This window comes from Dermacentor silvarum, chromosome 10 (genome assembly GCF_013339745.2).
Source record: "Dermacentor silvarum isolate Dsil-2018 chromosome 10, BIME_Dsil_1.4, whole genome shotgun sequence".
Classification (NCBI taxonomy): Eukaryota; Metazoa; Arthropoda; class Arachnida; order Ixodida; family Ixodidae; genus Dermacentor; species Dermacentor silvarum.
The window spans coordinates 63,989,078-64,013,848 of NC_051163.1; the positions used below are offsets into that span (position 1 = coordinate 63,989,078).

Here is a 24,771-nt window from a genome sequence, read left to right on the forward strand (position 1 = left end):
ACGATTAGAGTACTGGTGGAAAAAAGTAGGGAAAAGATGGATGCGACCTGATCTCTTAAAATCATAGGCAGCGGTACGAGGTAAATTTTTGAAAAAGAAAAATAATGATAGGTATACAAAAATGCAAGATAAAGAACATGTATAGTATACCTGATTAAATCAAGCAGGCTAGGTGACTATTTGTCGCCGCCCCGTTTCAAAGGGGATGCCAATAAATCATCATCATCCTCATCATCATCGTCTGCTACTCAGCGGGTGGCTGGGCGGCGTTCGAATGTGTGCGCCTGCTCTTGTGCTCTTGTGTAGCGGGCTGCTAGCATATGTGACAATTTCTTACGAAGACAACAGCTAGTATGTCAAAATTGTTTAAGTGTATTCATTGTAGTGGTATGTAATAACGCGTAAAATAGTATACGAATTCTTTCTAGGTTTGCTATTATGCGGAAATTTCGCTCCGCTCCACACAAGAAAAAAAAACTCACTGATGGAGTGATTGTTTACGTGTTTGTTCGGCCCGTCAAATATGCATCGCAAAGCTTTTATGAAACTGTGAAAACTGTTGCTAGAGTCCTTGCTTTGTTCTGATTTACATGATGGCAAACAGCAATATACCACAATATTATGTGATCGTTTACGTTATCCCATCTGTAATTAACTCAAGCAAGCTGCATGTAGCTAAGGGTGAAGTTACATGCCTTCTGCAGCGTCTGCAGATTCACGCAGCTTGTGTGTGGTCTGCGTTTACATATCGTCTGCGTGATTCTTTTAAATGTCCTTGTTCATATCAATATATCAAGTTCTTTATTATTGTATTTCTTTATTGCTCCATTGTACTATATTTTATCCTATGAATCTTCTGGTAATCAGGATTTTTTTCCTCTACTGCGAAGGCAACGGGAGAAAATGTTATTGTCTGCCGGCTGTACTCGGTTGTTTTCCTTTCTTGCACCGCTCTTCCTACTGTACCTCGTGATTGAAATGAGAAGCAATCATTCGCAAATTTTGTTTTCTTTTTTATTTTCGTCAATTTATGCATTTACAAACAATGTAAACCATCTGGGGCAGCCGAAATAGCGGCACGAGCGCTGGAACAGATCGCAGAAGCAGACGACAACGAACAGGTTATAACTAGCGCCACTCTGCTCCTACGTTCTATCCCTAGCTGCAAAAGGGGTGAACTAGACCAGGCGTGCTGGAGCAGAGAGATCTGTGCAGGTCTGTAGTTCAGTAGGTCGTGCTTCAGAGGAGGTTGGCTTGCCGAGGCTAGCGGAATCACGTGACGCCCCTCCTAGTATTTTTTTACCTTCATGCTCAGAGCCATGCTGAAAGTCCTCTGCGCAGCCGCAGTCGCCGGCGGCGGCGGCGGCGCACGCCCGGCCTGAAAGCTTCAACGTGGACTTTCTAGGTGCGCCACCGTCGACTTGGTTTTCGCAAGCAAAAAGTAAAGAAAAAAGCAAGCGCTTTAGGAGAGGAGGCGGCGGAGGAAAGAGTAGATGGCGGTACTTAATTTTCTTATATAGGGATTTTAGGTGGGTGTAGGGAGCCTACATACAAGCGCCGTTTTAAAAAGAAAAATGTCACAGTTTCGCCCTAAGGGCGAAGCAATGAATGCGATAGCAACACAGCAATGTCATACGAAGTAAGGTGAGCGGCTTTGGTAGCAATATGAATTGTAGTAAACATGAGCTGATTAAGTAAGCAGGTGTGCTGCGGCGTAAGTAGACCGACATGAAGAGAGACTCGATGACCACGAGAAGGCGCGTGTGAAACGGTGGTGTTGATGAGAAGCGCTTCCCGTGGGCATCGCGTGCGAAGGGACACACCTGTAGTGCTGCACTGCCGATCCGGGCAGCATTGCATGTGTAGCGCGCGTTGAAAATGTGGCCCGACTATTACTAACTGAATGAACAAGCGTGGTGTGAGCGCGCACAAACAAACATGAATAGATCACACTGAATGACTGCAGACAACGACTGTCAAAACGCTGGCAGCGAGCCCATACGCCTCAGCGGGCGAAGGTACGTGCGGTCTATCGCTTCAACGGAAACTGAGCGGCGAATGCACGGCGCATAAAGGTCAGAGCCGTGTGGAGATAAGAGACGGTGCGGACGAGCGACGAGCGCAGTTGTTGCCCCCCGCCCCCGCGCTCCCTCCGGCGCTGGCTTCCCGCTTCCTTGCTTGCGCGTGGCTGATAGAGTGCGTTTGCTCTCCGTGATAGCTAGCGCGCGTCCCCGCACGCTTCCGCTCGGGCATACGGCGCGCGGCGAAGATTTTACCTATAGGGAACCTCACGGCGACGGCGACGGCAGAAATCCGGTAGAAGTGTCCATATAATTGCTATCGCAATAAAACGGCGCTTGCATGTAGGCTCCCTAGGTGGGTGCAGACTCCGCGTGTCGTCTGCTTGGGTGGAGCAGTTTCGCAGTGGTTGCATCGATTTCTGTGTTTGCGTTTTCAGTGTCATTTCGGTGTTGCGTGTTTGTTCTTGCGTCATGAAAGCTTCAAGTGAATTTGTGGTTGTCTGCTCCCGTGTCTGTGTGTAGGAGGACTATGTGACGGCGGTGAAAGAAAGTTGAAACCACAGCGACAGTGAAGAGAGGACTTGCTTTGCGTGGTTGTGTTGGAGTAGTTACTTCTCGAGCGAAGGGCTTGTATTCGTGTTCACTGCACCATCTGACGGCATACGGTTCGCCGAGTGTGAACGAAGGATAAAAAGAAACGACAAAACGCTGGCGCCAACTGCTGCGGTGTGTGAAAAGTATTTAAAAAGCCGTTTCATCGAACGCACGTTCACTATCATTGTGAACGGCGTTTTCAACGATCTTCGCCGCAATAAATCGCGTCTGAAATTGATGCGATACGTACGATATTCCATAAGTATCCTACACACCTCGTATCTCGAAGCATAAAATTAAAAGAGCAAAATATAAATATGTGCGAAAGAATTTCCATCAAAGTGGCACAGGCGCGCCCAGTCGGTGGCTTCCTTGTTGTACTCAGCCGTTGAGAGCGCCGAATCGGAAAACTTCGAACGATCTGGTGTCCACCACAAAGCTTCTATCAGAAGAGTGCGCCCAACGCTGTAGTTTCAAAGCCGCGAGCGCTGATAGATTGCAAAATGATGGTGCGCAACGGCCCCTAACCACTGAAATCTGTACTGAAATGAAATCTTGATCTCTATTCAAGTCGCGTGGATGAATCGTGCTATCTGGGCCAGTGGAATCATTAGCTTATGTCTATTGAGAAGGTAAAATGAATAACTTAAAATATTTACTTGTCACCTTTATTTAAAGAAAATGGTAGTGTTCTGAATACTGTGATGAAGATAGAAGACAAAACAGGTCGCACAACTTGTGATGAGGTATAATCCTTGATCAAGAAAGTAGCCTTAATTACCAGCTCCTGCTTGTTTATGGTCGACGCAGTTTAATTAAAGCCTGCTTCAAAGAGGCAGTACTATAGACACATGGTTCTCGCTAAAAAAATGTTAGTTGTAGCTTATGAAAAGAAGTAAAATGTACGGAGAACATTGTACGTGTTTTCTGCATCTACCAAACACCATCCTTCCCGGCTCACCTTCTCAAGCTTTCGCTCGCACCTACATAACACGACGTGTGGCCGCAATGTTATCGCACTTGGACTTTATACACAGAACATCACGGCGACGGTAGAAACTCGTCTGGAGTGCCCATACAATATCGCAAAAAAAAGCGAAAGTGCAGGAAAGTATGGGGAAAATGAACATTCAAAAGGAGTAATTTCATGTAGGAACATTCTGGCAAGTGAATCAATAGTTAATATTTTGCCTTGAAAGAGCAGCTCTTGTTGCACGACGTAAGTCGCATCACGGAATGCGATACAATGGTGAGTTTGTCAAACGTATGATGAACATGCAAAGCACATATACGAGCATCATCGAAGAGAAGTCATATATAGGGTGGGTTTTTTTTTTTTTTTTAGACAATCCAGATTTTTTATATAGAGGCTATATAAGAGCAGCGAAATGGCGTTGTTTTGCAGATGAGTTCCGAGGCGAGGCGAAAATACAATTGCCGCTAATAACGTGAGGTTCAGAAGATGAATTAACGAAAATTTATTAATGACCTAGCTTTTTTTATACAGTTGTTGAACTGGCGAACATGAAGGCACTCAAATTTTAATGCACCTTTTTTTTTACCTTGAAAGTCACATTTCATTCGAGATATTTATCATCGAATTTCAAAGGTAAATTCAGGCTATCCGCTGGAGCACAGAAAAGGCGACCCCGTTGTCATATCAGACCGAAACGCCGTGACAAGTGCGAGAAAGTAGCAAACCGAACGTCTCGGCTAGGTCGCGGCAGCTACTGATGCGTCACATGCACTTTGCCTGGCAAGCGTGTGCGGCTGTGTGTCGGGTTAGGATTTTCCGCGGCATGCTGTCATTCGAACTTCGCCGCACACTTCTTCAATATCTCGAATTAGGTGCGATTGTCCAGGTCTTTAAAAGATGGGTGTGGATGAAAATGTCACTGCTTCTAGCTAATTTGCCATTTAGACAATGGTCCCCAGACACGAATAAAATTTTAATAATAATTTTTCCTAATTAGTCTTCTGAAGCTCACGTTATTTGCAGCAATGTCCGCCTCGCCTATGAACTCGTCTGCTAAAACACCACGTTCGTTTAGTTCATTACTTTTATTGCGATAGCAATTATATGGACACTTCAACCGGATTTCTGCCGTCGGCGTCGCCGTGAGGTTCCGTATAGATAAAATCTTCGCCGCGCGCCGTATGCCCGAGCGGAAGCGTGCGGGGACGCGCGCTATCACGGAGAGCGAACGCACTCAATCTCCCACGGGCAAACAAGGAAGCGGGAAGCCAGCGCCAGAGGTAGCGGGGGGGGGGGGGGGGGGCGCACTTCTACTCGGCCAACAACCGCGTTCGTCGCTCGCCCGCACCGTCTCTTATCTCCACGCGGTATGCGCTGTGCAATCGCCGCTCAGTTTCCGTTGAAGCGATAGACCGCACGTACCTCACGTACCTCGCCCGCTGCGGCGTATGCGCTTGCTGCCAGCGTTTTGACAGTCGTTGTCTGCAGCCATTCAGTGTAATCTATTCATGTTTGTTTGTGCGCGCTCACACCACGCTTGTTCATTCAGTTAGTAATCGTCGGGCCACATTTTCCAACGCACGCTACACAGGCAATGCTGCCCGGGTCGGCAGTGCAGCGCTACAGGCGTGTCCCTTCGCACGCGCTGCCCACGGGAAGCGCTTCTCATCAACACCACCGTTTCACACGCGCCTTCTCGTGGTCATCGAGTCTCTCTTCATGTCGGTCTACTTACGCCGCAGCACACCTGCTTACTTAATCAGCTCATGTTTACTACAATTCATATTGCTACCAAAGCCGCTCACCTTACTTCGTATGACATTGCTGTGTTGCTATCGCATTCATTGCTTCGCCCTCAGGGCGAAACTGTGACATTTTTTAAAAATTAGAATCTGTATTGTCTAAAAAAAAATCCTATATATAGTTCAGTTTCACATGTCCATATGAATTAGGCATTCTTATTTTCTATGAGTAAAAAGTCGCCGAATAAGTATACTTTAAAGATTCGTTACAATGAGCTGGACTGTCTTAGAAAACGAATGTAGTGCTTCCTTTTCCTGAATTGAACCACTGGAGGTTCGACGCTCGAAACAGAGCTAGCTGGTACGTAAACTTAAACGCAGGCAGCAAGCAGTGAATAAGCTTTCTTATAGTCAAAAGAAACCCTAAATTAGAAATCATCTCCCTACATAAGAAATTTACTGCTCCTACGGCTTTATAAATACAAAAAGCGCAGCAGCCCCCTTGTGATAACACGGCGGTCTGTGAAGAGCGGGCGGCGCCGCGGTTTCAAAAATTTACCTTGTACCGCTGCCTATGATTTTAAGAGATCAGGTCGCATCCATCTTTTCCCTACTTTTTTTCCACCAGTACTCTAATCGTCTCTTGCTGATCTCTACGGCTGATCTGTTTATGTTTCCTTCCACTTTAAATCCAAGCGCTTCTGGGAGTTGCACGTTACCTACGGTTCTCGCTGGGTGGATCCCGTCGCATTCCATTAGGATGTGCTGAGTGGTCTCTGGATCTTTACTGCAGCATACACATGTCTCATCTAATTCCGAATATTTGTTCCGATATGTTTTCGTCCTTAGGCAACCGGCTCGAGCCTCAAATAGCAAGGCACTGCCCTTTGTGTTATCGTACAGATTTTCCCTTCTAATTTCTTTCTTCTCATTCTTGTAAATCTCCATTGTCCTTTTCGTTTCCATTCTTTGCATCCAATTCACGGTCTCTATTTCTCTCACTTTCTTTCTGATGATCCCTGGTTGTCTATTTACAGTTTCGATTATCCTGTACCACCCGCACTGCAGCGCTCCTAGCGGCAGCCACCGACATTCATTGCAAACGGTGCCACTCCGGGAGGCCGTGGTTGGCACACTAGCTAGTAACGAAACCGGAAGTCAGCCGGGAGCTTCTGAATCTATGGAGGGATGATTGCAGATCACTGGAGCAGCACCAGGCTACCGGCTACCAAGGTCTTGCCGGCTACAGTATTCTAGCTCACTTTAACAAGGCGGTAACAACAAGTAACAAGGCGTCGGCGGTAACAAGGTGGACTAGACTCAACGGGTCGCAAAACGCCTGGTGTGCTGACTTTCGTGGGACAGCCTGTGACCGCGTTGAAGAGGCAACCCCATTCTTATGCGTATTTCAGCGAAGATTGGTTTACTCACGTATTACAACAGACATCTGTGAAGAGCATGCAGCGTGCAATTAACGCGATCGCAAGCTTCAAAGACTTGCCGTACTGTCAGTCATTTATACACAAGGTGGGTGATGTTTTATTTGTACTTTACCAAGGCGCGTAATGGTTGATCGGAACAGGTAGTGCTGCAGACGGGATTGATAGAAGCAGACACGCGTGCCCAGCCCACATATCCGCATAGAGGACGGATGAAGTCTGCTTGTATCCGTCTGCTGCTATTACTCCTTCCGAAGCCGCGCAAACCGTCCCAACTAAGCTCTTTACTGAAATATTGTGATCATTTGTCGTTGAATTGTTAAAAGTTAGCAAATGGACGAACACTCGACAAGTCACGGGGAGATTCCTTCAGCTCGATTCTATGCAACCGCTGCCGCTTTTTATCGAGCGGCCGTGATGCAACTCTCAACTCGGGCGTAGCGTCGCCCTCACAATTGACAAGGTGCGAAAAGGAAAGGCATCGGTACACAATTGCGGCGTTGTAGATCACGCCGTTCGTGGACCAATTCGTGCGACGTTGCTGGCGACATGCGAGGCCACTAGGCGGCTCAGATATAATGAGTTTACGAATTACCCGCATTTTCATGTGGCACGTATTACACGATATTCTACGTGAACGCAAGAGTTTGACGGCGACAAAGGCTGGGCAAATAAATGAAACCCCCGCAGTGGGTATGCGTCATCACAGAAAGAAAATTAAACGAATTATGCGAACCCCAGCAACTCGCACATCCCATGTTTTGAGGCAACAGCAGTTACAACTCGCATATCGAAGACAACTGTAAGTAGGAGCTGTCACAACCTCCAGAAATAATGAGTCTTTGCTACTGCCCAAAATCTATTGAACACTTAAATATATCCCGTGCAATTCCTTTGCGGAAACAAAGTCTTTTGAAACGCATCACTATATCCGAGCTCGGTACTTTTGTACTCTCAGCCATATTCAATGGATGGTGCTTCATGCTGTGCCGGCGTTGCTCTGCAGTGTGCCTCAGCCTCCTCGATAGCAACCACGCTGCCGCTGCACAAAAAATGTTGTGAAACTCCCAGACACAGTTTTGCTGAAAAGCGCGCTGAACTATAGTACTGAGACACATAGTACTTTATCGGGGAAGTGCTTTCACAGAATAACAAAAAAAATTTGGCTCATCCTTCTTTGTTTTCTGAACACTTGTGGCTTGAATCTTGTTGAAGAAATTATGATTTGACTTGGGCATAGTTTATTGTTTCTATAGATTGTCGACAGTGTAGTTTGTTGGTCTGCTGCACAATGTGTCAGGCTTCATTTTACTGGTGTGAAGGTGTTAGTGCTAGCTTTTGATGTGACTTTGCAAATATGTGGAGAACCAAAAAGTGGGACAGTGACGGAAACAAATGGCTCAGAACACTGTGTTTGACAAGCACAGATTGTAGACTGTGTTACCACTTGCAGATACCTTCTCAGGCTGTCTGTGAACTTATTTTCACTCTAATCAAAACATGAAATTAACTTGCCTCACTGAACAAAGAATGTTTCAAGTGCTGTTATATTTGCATGCAATTTAGAAAGTAAACAAGCAAAATTTTGTTGACTAAATACTTTGCTTCTGTAAAAATGGGAAGGATGAACCATAGAACATAGCAACCGAAGCATACTCGGCAATCCTGAACGTTGCAGCAGCGTTTAGTTCTAGCACATTAAACATTGGATTATGGCATTGAATAAATGTTACTTTGATGTTATACTTCCAGCATTAAGCGGAAGTACTCTTTTGAGCATTATATAAATTTAATATATCAAACACTTATTTAAACTGACCTTCTAAATATTATATCAGCATTAAAAAATTACACAATGCATTTTAAGTAGAGCTTCAACACTGCATTACTGCTATTGTTGATATGTTGCTACAGCATTCATAGCAAAGCTGCAACATTATAATAGTGTGTGCTACCTGTGATGACCATGATTCCCTTGGTTGCAAAGACTGTTTGTCTTCTTGGCATCTTACCATATTGAATCATTATCACAACTTATTTATGTTTGCAGCAGGGCAATGACCTCTTCCTGCAATCTCAAGTTATCAGCTGATTGAATTTTATGTTTTCTAATCTAATCAATCATCACTCTGTCTAAACCTCGTGTGCTCTGAATTCTGTCTACTTTCCCTTAGCACACATTCTCTTAATATAGCAGACCAACAATTTTCTCTTCTCTGCATTAAATAATTTGTCCAATTCCGCTTCCTCTTCCTAATCTCTACTAGAACATCTGTTGCCCATATTTGCTTCCTAATCCCTACTGCCTCTTAATGTAATATTTGTCATTTTTCATTTCATGTGCCATGCTTATGTGGATTTAAGTCAGATTTGAATGAATTTTCAAGCGTGAGCCTGGATTGGGGCTGAATACTTCAGTTCTTAACTCTAAAGAGCTTTCTCAATGTATGCTTATGAAAAAAATATGAACATTACTGAGAAAAGGACTCTTTTTTGGACCTGTAGTGTCGGTAACAAAGCCTTTGCTCAATTGCTGAAAACATCAACTGCTCAATTTCTCAACAATGGCACACTACTCATTGTCCACGTTGACATCATTTGACTTCTTTTCAGCTTCTTTCTTCCTGTAATGCACTAACTCTAGGGCATAAAGGTGGCAGTCTCAAAACGGCTGCAAAGCCACTTCAGCATACATTGTCACAACCATCAGGGTTGCATAGTTGGGAGTAGTCAATCTTAGCTGGCACTTTTCCTCGGTCAGCAAGTCGGTGGAGCGCCTCAAAGCCTCTCCTTAAGCATTTTCTCGACAGTGATTTTTGATGGTCATTTGAACAGGCTTCCAAATCCTCAGACCACATCCTTAAGCATGGCTCTTGAAACTGCATCTGCAAGTCTAGGCCAACTGCAGTTTCACATTGAACATTTTGTGAAAAGCATTGCCCTAGATGGGAGTTGATGGATTGATGACCCTCCCTCTTTCCTTCCTGATTGGCCTTTTGAAATAACATTGAAGCCTTCGAACCTAGCAGTGTTGGTTCCGCAGGTATTGTAAAGGCATGTCTTGTTTACATTTCAGCCGGATGTTCCACATCTACCGTGAACAGCTTCAGCACTAACACTGGGAATGTTAGGCTGCAGGCTTAAGCGCATATATTTCCACAAGCGTAGGAGTTGGTAATGTCACAGAATGGGCTCATAATACTCGTCAGCAAAATTGTGCAGCACTGACACTGCGGTAACTATTTTTTATTCAATCATATTTGGCGCCAAACAGGGGGTTTCCGAAAATAAATCTTTATCTCTTTCTCTGTTTCTGTCTTAGTAGCGCACACTCATGTTCACACTCTCATCCACTTATTTTAGGTGGTACCTATTCATACTCGCACCCTGCATGGGCATCTGCGTCAGCAGACGTTTGGTCGGTTGTGACACCATGGGCCGGAGCACATGGTGGTTGGACCTTCCTTACATGGGGGTTGGAAAGCCTTACTAAAACAGTTAAACCTGGGTATGAATCTAGTAAAATGGCCTGCGGCAACCTCCTTCTGGAAGTTTTTGACAAACTCCAGCATGAAAAACTTGAAACTTGTAGCCTTCACTGACATCCCAATCACTGTGACTCCACACTGCTCCTTCAACACTGTATGAGGCATTGTTTCCAATTCTGATCTACTTTCTCTTCCTGCCGAAGAGCTCTTGGTGGTTTGGAGACTGCACGTCTCTTACATTCTACTAAGAGACGTGCAGTGGAGTGTGATAAAGTGAGAAGACAAAAGAGATTCTTAGGAAACACTCGATTCTTAGAAGCATAGACTGTTGGGCCAGTTGTAGTGTCGTTGAGTGTAATTACGGGCAAAAAGAGACGAAGTGGACAGGATAGACGCCCACCATAGACAGGACAGATGCTCACAGGGTCTGTCCTACTGTGATGATTATGTTGTGGGCGCAGGTCAGCCAGACGCACAAGAAAGCAACCAGAGACACAAAGAGACGTATTTATGACACGAACGGCACATGGGACGAATACGGGAACACGAAGTATACAGATAACTGGGTTAACTGTCACTGGCGAGCACTCACAGTTCTAATCAGGAGTCCGGCCTTGTGGCGACGGCTCGGCGGACTTGGCTCTGACGGCGGTGGGTATACGGGCGGCGGTTGAAGCTCAGGATGGCTCCAGGACGTAGCCTGGTTCCGGAGCGTTAGCTCTGGGTCATAGCCCGAGCTCGGCACCGTAGCGGTGGGATGAGAGCCGGGGCGAAGCCCAGCACAGCAGTGGGGTGAAAGCCGGGGCGGCGCCCGGTTTGTGGAACAGGACCAGGGGGCTCTGGGTCGTGGCCCGAGCCCTGCCGCACGGCAGCAGTCGTGCGAGCGGGAACGAGGCCCAGCTCAGCAGGACCCGCGACGATGGTAGAAGCCGGGGCGGCGCCCGGTTTGCAGTGCAGGACCGGGATGCCGAGACGTGGGCCGGCGTTCGGTCCGCTCCATCTCGCTGCACTGCCCGTTCTGTCAGCCTGGCTGCCCCGTCGTTCTAGGTGGCTCCCAGCACGCGCACCGACCACGCGCACCAGCCACGCTCACTCCCGCGCTTTTCGGCCCCGCACGCCGAACACAAGCACGGAAAATCCCGCGCATTTCACCTCTCGGCCCCGCACACCGAGCACAAACCTTAAGTTGTCGTCCTCCTACCACACTTCTCCCCTGTTCAAGAACGACGCGGCGGTGAGGTAGGACGCGTCGACTAAATATGCCTAACACAAAACACAGAGTTCGGAGTTCGTCCGTTCGTCAGTGAGTTCTTTCGTATCGTCCGGAAATTTCACTTTACACCACATAATGCACTGCACTGTTCGCAATGTTGACAAATTCAATGTTCCAATCACTCTACATGACTCAACTTTTTCTCTGCACACATTTGTGAAAACTGACATCTCAACTGTCCGAGGGCGTTCCTAAATATTATTCCTTTTTATTCTACCTGTTGCATATGCAGCTTTTTTTTTTTTTTTCGCCTTTTCCTGAACTCCCATGCTTGCCTATTTCCAGCCTGTTTCCTTCTCTTTCCTACGCCTACAGATTGATTGTACGGCTTGGAATGGCTTGGGTAGAACTCTGGCTTCTTTAACTTTTTCTTGGACGTCTGCATCTTGTCATGTACCTGCGTTTTATGACGCTGTTTTCCTTTCCATCGCCTTTGAATCTTCCTGCCCTTACGCATTCTGTGCAAGTTCTTCCTGCCCTTACACGTTGCCTTACGTCTGGGACGCTTCGGGGATCTGCTGGCTTCCTCATTGCTCTGTTTCTTGGAATCTAAATACATCATGTCTGTTGCCTGGCGATCTCTGGTATCATTTGTGATTACCGATTCACTATAGTTGCGAGGTGAATCTACTTTTTTCTCTGCTGCCCTCTCTTCGAAATCTTGCTTAGCTGCTGCAGGTTCCAGCTAGTCGAACAGCCTGGATGCGTATCCTTTCTTCCTCAATTAGTTTGAGGTTGCTCACCGGTAGTCGCACGTTCAAACTGGTTGTCTGTTCTTGAAGCTTGAGCTTCAGCAGTAAAACGCGTTCCTCGGCTTGTAGCCGTTTTTCTTCTAGCTCAAAGTTCACGCGCTGATCTTCACGAACTTGGGCGCGAAGTTCCCTTTCTGTCGCACGTTGCGCGTCAATCCACTCGCGAAGAGCGGCGCCAGCTAAGCCCATGTCTTTGCCAATCGCGTACAGTCTCTCAATATCCATGGTCTCCTCCCGTGCGTCTAGCTTTCGGCAAGATGTTAAAGCCGATCCTGGCAGGCTCGCCAAAATTGTGATGATTATGTTGTGGGCGCAGGTCAGCCAGACGCACAAGAAAGCAACCAGAGACACAAAGAGACGTATTTATGACACGAACGGCACATGGGACGAATACGGGAACACGGAGTATACAGATAACTGGGTTAACTGTCACTGGCGAGCACTCACAGTTCTAATCAGGAGTCCGGCCTTGTGGCGACGGCTCGGCGGACTTGGCTCTGACGGCGGTGGGTATACGGGCGGCGGTTGAAGCTCAGGATGGCTCCAGGACGTAGCCTGGTTCCGGAGCGTTAGCTCTGGGTCATAGCCCGAGCTCGGCACCGTAGCGGTGGGATGAGAGCCGGGGCGAAGCCCAGCACAGCAGTGGGGTGAAAGCCGGGGCGGCGCCCGGTTTGTGGAACAGGACCAGGGGGCTCTGGGTCGTGGCCCGAGCCCGGCAGCACGGCAGCAGGTCGTGCGAGCGGGAACGAGGCCCAGCTCAGCAGGACCCGCGACGATGGTAGAAGCCGGGGCGGCGCCCGGTTTGTGGAACAGGACCAGGGGGCTCTGGGTCGTGGCCCGAGCCCGGCAGCACGGCAGCGGTCGTGCGAGCGGGAACGAGGCCCAGCTCAGCAGGACCCGCGACGATGGTAGAAGCCGGGGCGGCGCCCGGTTCGCAGTGCAGGACCGGGATGCCGGGACGTGGGCCGGCGTTCGGTCCGCTCCATCTCGCTGCACTGCCCGTTCTGTCAGCCTGGCTGCCCCGTCGTTCTAGGTGGTCTCTCCCAGCACGCGCACCGACCACGCGCACCAGCCACGCTCACTCCCGCGCTTTTCGGCCCCGCACGCCGAACACAAGCACGGAAAATCCCGCGCATTTCACCTCTCGGCCCTGCACACCGAGCACAAACCTTAAGTTGTCGTCATCCTACCACACCTACCCACTTTGTCTCTTCCTGCCCGTAATTCCACTCAACGACGCTACTTGATTCTTAATTTGCGTCCAGTGTCCTGCCTGAAAGCCTCCAAACCAGATACACAAGAACCTGTGTCAGAGCATATATTCCTAATCCACGAAAATGCTTAAAATGTCAGAAGTGTTGCCATGACTCGCAGAGTTACCGTGGTCAAATCACATGTGCGAAATGAGAGACCCAAGGCCACCCTGCAGCCGATTGTGTTAATTCCACTAAACTGTAATGGTGACCACGCATCGTATTCAAGATCTTGTGCAAAATAAAAAAAAGGAAAAGGAAGTAATCACTCTAAAAATAAAAGAAAATATCTTGTTCGAAGAAGCTCAGAAAAGGGGCTAAGCTTTTCAAAGCACAGCTTATGCTAATGCAGCGTGTCAGGAGGCAGTGTTTTGCTACTTGCCTGGCCTGCGCCTTGTGAGCCCTTGGTGTTGGCACCTGCCCCCATGGTGCAGGGGGCAGGTGACAGCTACTGCCCCCATGGTGGCAGTAGCTATGTCTGCTCACCGACTCGTGGGCCATCGGGCCAGAAGGCCTCCCTTCATGTGGCGAGGTCTGAAAGCTGCATGAACAGCCCGCAAGCACGGGCATCCAGTGCCTCCCAAGAGGCGATGGACACAACTTTGATGCCTTTGGTGCCGAAAGACTAATGCGGTTCGCTTGACCGCAGAAAAAAAGAAATACAAAAGATCAAGGGTCCAGACAAGGATCTTTGAACACGAATCTGAATTGCTATCTGGCACACAGAAAACATTTCTTTTAGTATGATCACGACACAGATAATGAGTTGGAATGTTAGAGAATTCATTCACAACCTTGATGACATAGCTGAACTACTAACCGAATATCAGCCTAAAGTGTTCTGTGTCCTGGAGACACACCTAAATCACAGTTAAACAAGTTTTCTCCAGCAATGTGCCATCTTCCAAAAAGACCGTAATGATGGTATTGCATCGTCCGGTGGGGTGGCTATTAGTGTCGGCAAGTCTGTTGCTTGCCAACGTATAGCACTTCAGGCGTCCCTTGAAGCAGTTCCCATACGAGTAATTCTGTTCAGCAAGCTGGTAACCGTCTGTTCCATCTACGTGCCACCGAACTACCAGCTCACCAAAACAGAATTCTACAGCCTCACAGACCAGCTCCCAGAACATTACATTATTACCCGGGACTTTGATGCCCATAACTCCCTCTGGGGAGACTCCCATTGTGATGCGAGTGGTCAACTTATAGAAAACTACCTTGTAACCTCTAGTGGATGCCTGTTTAATAAAAACGAACTGACTAATTACAGTATCTCGCACAACTCTTACTATTCTATAGACCTAGCGATTGGCTCAGCAGCTCTTCTTTCTTATTAGAGTGGAGCATTATAAAAAAGTCCTAACATTACCTCCCTGTAATGTTAAACTTAAGCAACACGAATGTCCTTCACATGCGCCGTGGTGGAAACTAACCTTCGCCAAATGGGATCATTTTAAGGAATCGATTTACTTATCATGATTTTTGTCACCGATTTTAAGATGACACAGTGGCATATTTTCCCACTTTTATCTTCGACGCAGCAAACAAATTGATTCCACAATCAAGTGGTAGCTCATCCAAAAGACGAGTGCCGTGGTGGAATGATCAGTGCAAGAAGATGCAGAAGAAACAAAATAAAGCTTGGGACACACTTTGTCGATCCCTAACTGCTGAAAATTTGATTGAATTTAAAATCATTAAATCACGGGAAAGGCGAATGCAACGGCAAGCTAGTAGGGCAGGCTGGGAGAGGTTCCTCTGCGGCATTAAGTCATAAACACAGGAGGCAAAAGCATGGAACAGGCTAAGGAGGCGGGGAAACAAATTCATCCATTACCCCTGGTGGATGAACAAGGAAACAAGTTGGGAGACCAGGCTGACACTTTTAGTGGACACTTTGAACGCACGTCGACACAGAGTCCACTCCCACTATTTGGAGTACTTTCTGAAATATAAAGAAGTAAAAGAATGGGGGTAAGCCACTGAACCAGTAATGTAGCCCAAATGATCCTTTTAACTGTCCTTTCAGCATTGCCGAACTTAAAGCTTCCGTGACTGCATGTCAGAGCTCTGCACTGGGGCTCAATAGAATCATGTATGATGGCGTGTCTCATAATCAGAACTTGTTTTGGCACGTAAAACCCCAGAAAGAAGAAGAATCATGTATGATATGACAAAGCACCTCCACTCTGACGCAAATAAGACTACTCACACTTTTCAGTACTATCTGGTCTGCTGGGTATCTCCCATCTAAATGGAAAGAAGCTATTGTTATCCCAGTTTTAAAGTGCAGTAAAGATTCTTCATCGATGACCAGTTACCGCCCTTTCACGCTTACGAGCTGCCTTTGAAAGCTCTTTGAGAAAATTATTAATTGCCATCTTGTACATTTCCAAGAGTCCAAAAAAAATGATTGACCCAATTCAATGTGGCTTTAGGGAAAGCCGATCTACAACCAACCATCTCGTGCGCATCGAAGCCAACATCCGGGATGCATTTGTACAAAAGCAGTACTTCCTGTCTACATTCCTTGATATGGAGAAGGCGTACGACACAACATGGCGCTATGGGATATTGCAAGACCTGCCGGAGATGGGCATTCGAGGACTTATGTTTAACACTATAGAAAGCTATGTGTCTAACCATACTTTCCGAGTCAGTACTGGCAATGGTAATGTCGCGTCCATTTACACAAGAAACTGGTGTACCTCAAGGAGGCGTGCTCAGCTGCATGCTCTTCATTATTAAGATGACCTCACTCCGTGCATCGCTACCTCCAGCAATTCTCTATTCTGTCCACATAGCCAGTGTACTATTAGCCTTCAAATCTTGTAACTTCGCAGTCTGTTAGCGACAGGTACAGCATGACCTAAAGAAAGTGTCCAAATGGGCAGAAGGGATTCAAACTTAACCCCCGGAAAGTTCCTGTGTTCTTTTCTCAAGAAAGAGAGGACTGGTTCCAGATCCCAGTATCGAACTGTATGGGCAACGAATACCTGTGAACAAGGAGCACAAGTCTTTAGGGTATTGCGCTTGACGCAAAATTGACCTTGATTTGACACATCAAATATCTCAAGGTGAAATGCCTAAAAACGGTGAACCTATTAAAAATTCTGTCTCGTACAAGATGGGAAGTGGCTGGAAGTGCTGAGCAAGTAAGTTGGCAGGTGTTAGAGAGCCTATCGTTAAATGAAAGATTTCTAACATAATGTTAGTGCTGCATAGCTATGAAGTATGCCTTCAGCATACTGTGTGCTTCTCCACAAGCAGTTCATCCTCACATTTGTTGACCACCTAAGAATGCATCCACAGATACACAGCTACCCAACTCATATTTGTACTTGTATGGGTGCGCCAGCCAATTAGGCCTGCCCATTTCTGGGACAGCAATACGTAGATCAAATTGTTTAAATGCTGGCATCTGTCGGGGAAGTATCGGGAAGGCAGGATGGTCAGATGCACTGTGGATTTGTGGGCGGAGCTTGTACTGAATTTCTAGGTTGTCACAGAGGGTAATAAGAAGTAAGGCCATGCTGGTGCCCGTCTAGTACGTTTACCACGAATAAAACACCTTAGCTTTTCATGCATCGATCTATTGCTTGCACATGAAAATTGGGGCTCTCACTGTTCAACTCAATGATCTGTGTGTCTGTTAGCCTTAGCTTATAATAAAGTGACCGAAGCGGTATGGCTCAGTGAAACTTCACATCCCATGGTTTTATTCTTTGAGCTTACACGTGCTGTATGTTAGGGACTGTGCAAACCTGCTTTGGTATCTCATGCACTTAACAGCCTCACGTCTTAATCTTCTGGTTCGTTATGCACTCACCTGCATTTTTATTTGCACAACATGAAAATATTTCACACATAAGGCTGCTTTGGTTTAGCTGACATTTTGCAATGATATCGCATATTTTGCACCTCATCAATCAATAAAACACCTGACAGTATTAAGAATTTGCAGAGTTTGTCTGCACTTTCTGTTGTGGACAGGTGGCAAGACCTTGGCAGCATGCCTCTCCAATAAAGAGGGGTTTATATGACAGTGTTCTTTTTTTCTGGACAAACAGAAGCAAGAAAACATGCCAAATGTTTTATCGAATGATGCAGTTCAAAAATGCAATTTTGTTGTGAAATTCGAGCAGAAAGAAAGCAGCTGTAAGCATGAAATCTTAAGCAAATGGAACACTAGCGAGAAAATAAACTTGTGTTACATAAGTAAATTACCCTTCTGTGATATCAAAAAAAAAACATCCACTCTTACCACTGCACGACTCATGATATGCTAGAAAAGATGCAATCACGAAATATGCGTGGCGATGTCGCCTTGAAGTTACCACACCAGCGTGCCATAACATCACAGACTTCAAGTGCATCTGCTCAATTCTATTTAATGTTTTATTGGTAATTAGAGACTAAATTGCCCTTTAAGGGAGTCAAAAAAAGAATTTAGCAAGTTTCATCAGCTTTTACTGCGCCACAACAGCTCAAGTACACCTGTGACCTCAAACGAACATTCCAGCTCCGAGTTTCAGCACGAAATTTACAAGTTGGAAGAGTGATTTTTTTTTTTTTTTTGTAGCAGTCAACCTCTTACCTCAAAATTAACAAAAATGGAGTTCCCAATGAATACCTTATCAGTCTAAATTGATTCAGTGTTTTCCGTTTAGTGAACAATTAAAGCTTGTACAAATAAAAGCACAGGCCGCTGCATGTTTCATCGGCCTTCGCTCGGTTCACATGTTGCAGGTGAAGCTGATCTCCTGCGAGGGCCAAGTGGCTCGCCTTGAGTTGCAGCTGGAAAAGCCCCACTGCAATGTGAACAGCACCCTGCATGGCGGCATGGCCACTGCCCTGATCGACGTGTACACATGTGCACTGTTAAAGACGGCCTACGAGAAGGATGTGCTGTTCTCCACCACCGAGCTGAAGGCAAGGTGAGTCACCTGTGCACTGCAGGCTCTGTAAATTACACTGACACGCACATTTCTGTGCACAAGAAATGTGGTGAAACTGAAGTTTTCAGTTGACAGAGGTAATTAGGGTCTAATGGGTTTATGTGCAACAGCATGCACAATATTGTTATGTTGAGGTGATGAAATGGAAATGGATGGGCCACAGTTGTGCTAATGAATGGTGGCCGTTCTTTTGCTTTGCAGTTAAAACAAAGAAATCAGCAATGACAACAATAATGTGCAGCATAGCACATTGAATGCAGTGGCTTACATCTACTCCTACTCCAACCTGCTATCGACCTTCCACGCTATAACAGTGGGGGAATTATATAAGGAGAGCCTGTGTACTAGTGTCCTTGCTGCCACATTTTGCATGCCTGTTTTAACACGATAGCATTCAGGGCCCCATGTCGCAGAAAATCTGGTGTCGGCGTTGGCGGAGTTTTCGGTAGCGAAAATTTTCGTGTATATTTAGGTATATATATTCCGTGTGCGCGAGGTATTTCAGGCAGAGAAGAATATCTCCAGCAAAAATAGACATATTTTCACCAAACCATCGGAAATATTTCTCTTACAGTTTATTTCCTCAATTACTCAATGAATCTGCCATCCGCAGCAATAACCAATTCAATTTGGCTTGGGAAACGGCTGCATGCATGGATCAGGTGGCCCATAGAGATGTTGGCCATTGAGTCAGCAATGGCGGCCTTCAACGAGTCTTTTGTATAATGTGGCCGTTTGTTGGTCTCTCTCTGAACGATGCCCCAGATATAGTAGTCGAATGGATTTAAATCTGGAGAACTAGGAGGCCACAAGTTATGAGTGACATGGTCGTAGAAGTTGTCAGCCAGCCACTCCTGAGTAAAGCAGGTGGTGTGGGTGGGAGCCGAATCTTGCTGAAAGACATAAGGTCTTCCTTTCGAAACAGTCTCTACCCAGGGCTTTACAACGGCGGCAAGCACCTCCACGTATGCAGCAGCATTAACACGGAGTCCTTCTGCAGAAAAGTGTGGTGGCATGACGTCACCCTCGTTGCTGACGACGGCTAACACCATCACAAACAACAGAAATTTTGTGTGCATCACTGTAGGCGCCTCATTTGAACAAACGGCGCAGTGTGAATGATAAGGGTTCAACCAACAAAAAGCTGCACGCCTAGATAGATATGATGAGCCTGTTTGTGTCTGTGCTGGTAAGGAATAGTGTTCTCAAGTACCTCGCGCTACTATATATATATATACAGGGTGTTTCAGCGAACACTTTCAAAATTTATTTAAGGTTGCCTGTGGCAGATAGCCCAATTCTAGTTCATGAGCTGGTCTACTTGAAGAGGCGGACATTACTTGCACAAGAAACTGAAATGCATAATCGAATGATTACCAAAAATTCACTAATTAAGTATTTAACTAATTACCTGATGGCCCATATTGCAATTTACAAATTGTAGCCGTGGAATTCGCAAGGCGGATCCACTTGAAATTAATTCTCAGGTGGACACCAGTTTCGAGATATTAATTCCCGAACTTTGCGGAAAAATGCATTAACGTTCCAGTTAAGTTTTTGCTTCAATGCAGAAAGCGACGTTTTTTTAAGAAACTAACTGGAACGCCAATGCATTTCTCTGCAAAGTTCGAGAATTAATATCTCGAAACTGGTGTCCTCCCGAGAATTCGTTCCAAGTGGATCCGATATCCTTGCTAATTACACGGCTACAATTTGTAAATTGCAATATGGTCCATCAGGTAATTAGTTAAAAACTTAATTAGTGAATTTTTGGTAATCATTCGATTATGCATTTCAGTTTCTTGTGCAAGTAATGTCCGCCTCTTCGAGTAGACCAGCTCATAAACTAGAATTGGGCTATCTGCCACAGGCAATCTTTAAGAATTTTTGAAAGTGTTCGCTGAAACACCCTGTATATATATATATATGCCACACCTTGCTATATGACATGTGGTATATGGAGGTTATTTTGCCCACCATTCTATCACTAAAGTTGCTCATACCTTGTCTTACATTCTTGAGAAAGTTATTCCTCAGAATTTTGAGAGTGACGGCCCACAAACAAATGTCGTGAGACAAAACACCGACAAGTCGCCGCGCTGGCTCAGTCATCTAAGGTGTTGTGCTCCTGTGCACGAGAGTGCGGGATCGAATCTCAGCCGCAGCGGCCACATTTCGATGCAGGCGAAATGCAAAAACGCCCGTGTGCTTGCGTTGTAGTGCGCACCTTAAAGAACCCCAGGTGGTCAACTTAATCCGGAGCCCTCCACTACGGCGTGCCTCATAATCAGAACTGGTTTCGGTACGTAAAACCCCAGAAAGAAGAAGAAAACTCCGACAGCGCATGCCTTCTATGTTAAAAATCTTCTCAGACTGAAATATTAAAGGTGTGAAACAATAACAGAAACCTGAAAATGGCGTTATTTTTTTGGCGTGGTTGTGCACTACCTGTGGGATCAGCCCACGCAAGAGGCCGCGTTTCTGCCAGAAAGCTCGCCTTCGTGCATAGCGCTTGCAGCTAGCATTTCCCAGTAAGCATTACGGTTACATAAGCTGCAGTTGCCAGGAAACGTGAGAATCAATCGGAGATCTTTGAATGCTATCGCGTTCCACTCTTAAAAGCGAAGCTTAAACGTCCTCCAAATTTTTGGTGCAGGAGTCAAGCTTCTGAGTAGCTGGATTGATTTGTAAAGGGAAAGTTGGCACAGACCTGAATGTAGAACAAAGCTACACGGAAAAAACCATCTGAGGTCCTTGGAAAGAATGCTTTGCCGTTAATGGAAGTTTGCTTAGTCCGGGGGATCAAACCTGCCACCATCGCTCATCCGGAACAGTCACAGCACAAACTGAGCTAACCAGGAGGTCAGGAGAGTTGATGGGGGGGACAGCTTGAAGCACTAGAACAGTAAATGCGCAAACAACAAACGTTAATTAGTTTGCACTCTTCCTACTATCCTGGTTTTCTCAGTTGACGAAGCAAGTAGTTCTTTCGTAAGGCAGTGGCACTTGCTTTGACTCCCAGACCATGATGAATTATTTGTCAGTTGCAAAGTAAGAACCTGTAGGTGTTTCTCGTCTAGTTTTGGGCTGCACATATTCGGGTTGATGCCAACTTTTTGTTTCGTGAAACTTTTTGCAGCCACAAGGCTCATTTGCATATTCAGAGGAACACATAGTTGCAGTGTTGCACATACCCGTACACTGAGTAGGAGTAGGCTGCGTTCCTGCCTCGCTTAATTCTTGGACCGCACCAAGGAGTACTGGCATGGAAGCTAGCATTGACAGAACTTGAAAGGATGTTGGTTCGTTGAATCCAGTGTTTCTCCCCTCCTCTGAACCGGACTGCTCGCCTATTAAATGCTGTGTCTGAAGTTGCATAGTGCTCTTCTTTGTTTTACCATGTAAGCGTTGCCTGGGCAGTGAGAGACAATGTATTGGAGGGCTTGAGATTAATTTTGGTGGCCTGGAGAACCTTAAAGGGACACCAAGGAGCTATACGAAGTCACTCATTTGATGAAAAGACATTCATGATTACTCGAAAAGAATGAAAGCCAGTTTTTCTTTTACTCCAAATTCTAGTATGTCAGTGTCAAGGATTTCAATGTATAATCTTGTATTTAAGCGGTTGTGCTGTTGGAAAAGTTCTGAAAACCTGATAAGCTGACTCCTTGGTTTTTTTAGCATGTAATTTCATTGTTTATTACCAATAAACAATTCACTAAACCTGTGTATATGCCTTCAGAATGCATGACACTGGTGTGGAAAGCCAACCGTCTCTCGTATTTGTGTCTTTTCTGGCTTGCCTATCCTCTTTTCACAGTAAGAGGCGCCATTTCGCTATTCCAGAAGCGTAATTTACTATCACGGCTTGACTTGCTGTTCCTCTTTATTGCCTATTTAATATGTGATGCACTATACTACTTATTCTAGGCAAAAAGGAAACTGTATCTGAAACATAGGCGTGAACACCTTGTGCTAAGAGGATTATATGGTGTTGTGTCTGCATTTGAATAGTGATAGCCGTCCTATGGATTACAAACTGGTCTTTGCATATTGCCTTCCTTTGGTCGTGGGAGATGACATCTGGGTGCGTTTGGTCCAAGTGTATGGCGAAAAAAGAGCACAACTTTATAAGGATGAAGAAAGAATAGACACACAGGTGGTGCTTCTTTCAGTCAGTCATGACAAAATACCAAAGTGCTGAAAACAAATTTTTGTCTCTGGACGGAGTCTGAACTTGTGACCCAATTGTGAGCCATACATTATAACCCCTGCACTGCAACAGTGTTGCTGAATGGACAGAACAGCAGCGGCATTTTCCACAGTTTAACACGTGCATCAAGGTCATTAGACATGCCACTTTGCACGTGCCTCGCAAATAACTATATTCTATTTCATACTTAGCATACAATGCTGCCGAAGCTACACAAGTGGCCCAGTCATAGAAGTTTCACTCTGCCCATTTTGCAGTGCAGTTGTTTTGAATCTGTGATGATTTGTATCAAATAACTATTCTACATATTACAACTTGTGGACGTCAGGTTATGTCAAATCACATATTAGTATTTGCGTATCGCTGTGCAACCAGTATCTCATATTGTGTTTTGGTTGCAAGCACAAGCGATGCACTGTGGCCGTTGGTGACAGAAACGTGAAACTTGGTTATTCTATCTATGGTAAATAAGCTACAGTTTGCAACACCTTCCATGAAATATTTGCATTATGGTATGCGGCATAAAAGTATGACGTTTAGCGGAAAAGTTCAGCATAAAAGTTCAGCGGAAACCCGCTAGGTGGAGAGAAGTAATTAAAGGGAAAATGAGACATCCACCCAAATGTAGCAATTGCTACAAAGGAAACCCATACGGGTCCCACAAAAAAAAGCCTCGCAGTTGAAGAAAAATTCGTCCTGGTCCGGGAGTCGAACCCAGGACCACCGCCTTTCCGGGGCAGCCGCTCTACCATCTGAGCTAACCAGGCGGCTAGCAGATGGCAGGGCGAAGTCGAATTTGTCAACAACTCAAAGCAAAGGCAAGTGATTGACGTAATAGTCCAGCAGAAACCCGCTAGGTGGAGAGAAGTAATTAAAGGGAAAATGAGACATCCACCCAAATGTAGCAATTGCTACAAAGGAAACCCATACGGGTCCCTCAAAAAAAAAGCCTCGCAGTTGAAGAAAAATTCGTCCTGGTCCGGGAGTCGAACCCAGGACCACCGCCTTTCCGGGGCAGCCGCTCTACCATCTGAGCTAACCAGGCGGCTAGCAGATGGCAGGGCGAAGTCGAATTTGTCAACAACTCAAAGCAAAGGCAAGTGATTGACGTAATAGTCCAGCAGAAACCCGCTAGGTGGAGAGAAGTAATTAAAGGGAAAATGAGACATCCACCCAAATGTAGCAATTGCTACAAAGGTGGATGCTCAGATGGTAGAGTGGCTGCCCCGGAAAGGCGGTGGTCCCGGGTTCGAGTCCCAGACCAGGACGAGTTTTTCTTCAACTGCGAGGCTTTCTTTCGAGGAACCGGTATGGGTTTCCTTTGTAGCAATTGCTACATTTTTGGTGGATGTCTCATTTTCCCTTTAAGGCATAAAAGTATGAGGCCTAATTTTACATCAAATTACATGACATATATTCTATATGTGACACACTATTTTCAGCCGTGAATGTGAGCAGTAAGAGAAGTTGGGGAACTCTAGCCTTCATAGCATTGGCTGCTATATATGAAATGGAGTATAGAGCCTATGTTACAAGCTTTGGAATGTTGCGTGCCACAGGGAAAAGGCAGACGCGATTACATGTGCCACTTTGCTCATGCTTCGTGGAGGACTAGAATCTGGTGTTTCGCAAGTACTGGAACGTCAAGCACAACAGTGAAAAGACACATTTCTTTGTGCAGTCAGATTCCTCTTGTGATAAATGATAAACCTGATACACTTTTTGAAGTGAATGCCGCTAAATAAGCAGTCTATACATATAATTATACAGAGCCAACATGTTGTGAATGACACAAACTCATTGTGAAGTGCTTGTGTGAACGTACTTATGAGAGGAAGCATGGTTTCCACTTAGTTATCACATTCACGCCTTGTCTGCAGTTTTAGTTGAAGTCTTGTAGTATTATTGTTATATTTGCTTAGGAATTGAGAAAATAAAAACGCAGTGTACTGTCCTTTCTATACGTCACAGTGCGTTAACAAGCACAAACAATCTATGCTGTAATGGACCCACCATAGTAGGTCAGTGGCTATGGTGTTACACTGCTGCGAGTTCAAGGTCG

The 24,771-nt window shown here is 45.8% G+C and overlaps 1 protein-coding gene across 2 annotated transcripts in view; it reads left to right on the forward strand.

The window, feature by feature from the left end:
* Positions 1-6,554: 6,554 nt before the first annotated feature.
* The window catches only part of LOC119465859 (acyl-coenzyme A thioesterase 13), a 60,670-nt gene continuing 42,453 nt past the window's right edge, over positions 6,555-24,771 (forward strand). The window contains exons 1-2 of one of the 2 annotated variants that reach the window (XM_049657116.1): positions 6,555-6,860; positions 18,288-18,475. In XM_049657116.1, the coding sequence (XP_049513073.1) occupies positions 6,792-6,860; positions 18,288-18,475 (257 nt within the window). In that variant the 5' untranslated portion in view covers positions 6,555-6,791. The remainder of the gene's footprint in view (positions 6,861-18,287; positions 18,476-24,771) is intronic. The other variant, XM_037726338.2, reaches the window with a different exon arrangement.